This window comes from Rhincodon typus, chromosome 48 (assembly GCF_021869965.1).
Source record: "Rhincodon typus isolate 14 chromosome 48, sRhiTyp1.1, whole genome shotgun sequence".
NCBI lineage: Eukaryota > Metazoa > Chordata > Chondrichthyes > Orectolobiformes > Rhincodontidae > Rhincodon > Rhincodon typus.
The window spans coordinates 574,158-576,773 of record NC_063379.1 but is presented as its reverse complement, the minus strand read 5'-3'; the positions used below and the strand labels follow the sequence as shown (position 1 = coordinate 576,773).

The 2,616-nt window shown below is 47.6% G+C and overlaps 1 protein-coding gene across 1 annotated transcript in view; it reads left to right on the top strand.

Moving 5' to 3' along the window:
- LOC125487984 (182 kDa tankyrase-1-binding protein-like) overlaps window positions 1-2,350 on the top strand; it is a 23,279-nt gene extending 20,929 nt beyond the window's left edge. The window contains exon 4 of the mRNA XM_048620730.1: window positions 2,209-2,350. Within this exon, the coding sequence (XP_048476687.1) occupies window positions 2,209-2,350 (142 nt within the window). The remainder of the gene's footprint in view (window positions 1-2,208) is intronic.
- The last annotated feature ends 266 nt before the right edge of the window (window positions 2,351-2,616 follow it).

Here is a 2,616-nt window from a genome sequence, read left to right as displayed (position 1 = left end):
TAGGTGGGTTAGCCATGGGAAATGCGGGGTTACAGGGGTGCGCAGGCTAGGTGGGTTAGCCATGGGAAATGCAGGGTTACAGTAGGGGGTTGGGTCTGGGTGGGATGCTGTTTTTGGGACTTTGTGGACTCGATTGGCCAAATGGCCTGCTTCCACACTGTAGGAATTCTATGAAGCCATTTATTCAAAATAAAACTCATTCTTAAACCAAATGACAATTAATGTCAAAGTTATGATGCAGAATTAAAACTTTGTCGCCTTAATCCCAACCTGCACCCACCTTCACAGCACAAAAAGATAACAGTCTCTACAGAGATTTTTTTAAAAAGAAATGTAAGTAACATTAAAAAAAAGACTTGGTCAATGGTTTAAAGACAAACAATAGGATATGATGATTTCTCATGGCATACTGGATCCTGTCATAGAGTCATACAGCACGGAAACAGACCCTTCGGCCCAACCAGAGAATGCTGACCTAATCCCAGACTAAACTAGTCCCACTTGCCTGCTCCCATATCCCTCCAAACCTTTCCTATTCACATACTTGTCTTTTAAACTTTGTAACTGTACCCGCATCCACCACTTCCTCAGGATGTTCATTCCACACGTGTCACCCTCTGTGTAAAATATTTGCCCCTCGTGTCTTTGTTAAATCTCTCTCCTTGCATCTTGAAAATGTGCTGCTTGTTCTTGAAATCCCCCATCCGAGGGAAAAGACAGCTATCATTAACTCCATCTATACCCCTCGTTATTTTGTAAATTTCCATAAGGTCATCTCTCAATGTCCTACGCTCCAGTGAAAAAAAAGTCCCAGCCTATCCAAGCCTTTCTTTGTAACTCAAACCCTCCATTCCCTGCAACATCCTGGTAAATCTCTTCTGAACCCTCTCCAGCTTGATAATGCCCTTCCTATAACAGGGAGACCAGAACTGCACACATTGCTCCAGAAGGGGCCTCGCCAATGTTCTGTACGACCTCAACATAACGTCCCAACTCCTATACTCAAAGGACTGAGCAATGAAGGCAAACATGCTAAACGCCTTCTTATCCGCCCTCCACCCCCCCCACCCCACCCCACCCCACCCCCCAACCCCCACCTGCCTATATGTGATGCAAGCTTCAAAGCAACCCAGGTCCCTCTGTTCTACAACGCTGTGCTGAAATTGGTCAGGCACAGACTGATGGAAAATATTCAGTTTCTGATTGCAACCAATCTGGATTTGAGCCCTGCAAATCAGTCAGCGTTAATTTTTTATTCAGTTTTGTAACAAACTCTGGCACATGGGAATGTGACCAGGTCTGCAGAAACTTCGCCTGGGAAAAAAAATATTTGTGGAGAGAGTTTTGTCTTCACTGGCAGAGTCGGAGGTTCCGAAATTTCTGTACAATTAGGAGGGTACGATGAGAAACCAGGTGTCCACTAGCATCGGGGACTTCATAACCTTCTCAAAACCGGGTGTTCCAGTATTTAAGTGTCATAAATCACATTTTGTATTTTCTTAAAGGCTTTGCTTGGATCTTCTCCAAAGTCAGCTGATGGCTCACAGCAATCAACAGTCAATTTCATTCCTTGATAAAGCCACATCATATTCTTTCCCTTCTGGAAAATATCCAAACGATTCCATAAATTCCAAATTTTCCAAGTGATCTTTATGTATTACTGTGTATTTCAAACACCATTAGATATTGCCAGGACAGTCAAACTCTGGGAAATCATCACTAAATAAATTCTCTCTCACCCCCCTACACTGTCCCCCCCATCAAACACCCCCAGAACAGGGACAGCACGGGGTTAGACACAGAGTAAAGCTCCCTCTACACTGTCCACCCCCATCAAACACTCCCAGGGACAGCATGGAGTTAGATACAGAGTAAAGCTCCCTCTACACTGTCCCCATTCAAATACTCCCGGGACAGGGACAGCACGGGGTTAGATACGGAGTACAGATCCCACTACACTGTCCCCCATCAAACCCTCCCAGGACAGGGACAGCACGGGGTTAGATACGGAGTAAAGCTCCCACTACACTGTCCCCCATCAAACCCTCCCAGGACAGGGACAGCACGGGGTTAGATACAGAGTTCAGACCATTCCCAAAGTCCCCCCCACACTCTGATCCTCACAGATTGTAATGGAAGGAAGTGGCAGTGGTTTCACTCGAATGGGAGTCAGGAATTTCACTGGTTCTCTCTGTCTCTCTCATACAGCCCCTCCGACATTGATGGGGAACAGCTTGTAATGGAGGCCCTGGCCCAGGTGAGTAGTCAGAGTGCTGGAGGGAAGAGGCTGTGGCAATCATCGAGGGACTGTGGGAGAGAGTGTGCAGAGGACGAAGGGGCAAAGTGTTGAGGAGATGTAGGAATGTGGAGGAGGGAGAGGGAGATCAAGAACGGAGGGAAGTAGGGATGGGATGAAGGTGACAGCGATGGAGAAGGGTGAGAGCATGACAGGGGTGGTTGGAGGGAGAGTTTGCAGAGAGTGAGAATGAGGGAGGGTTGGTGGGTGAGGAGGGAGGGAGGGAGGGTGAGTGAAGAGGGAGGGAGGGTGAAGTGTAGAGGGAGGGCGGGAGGGAAGGTGAGTGAAGAGGGAGGGAGGGTGAGTGAAGAGGGAGGGAG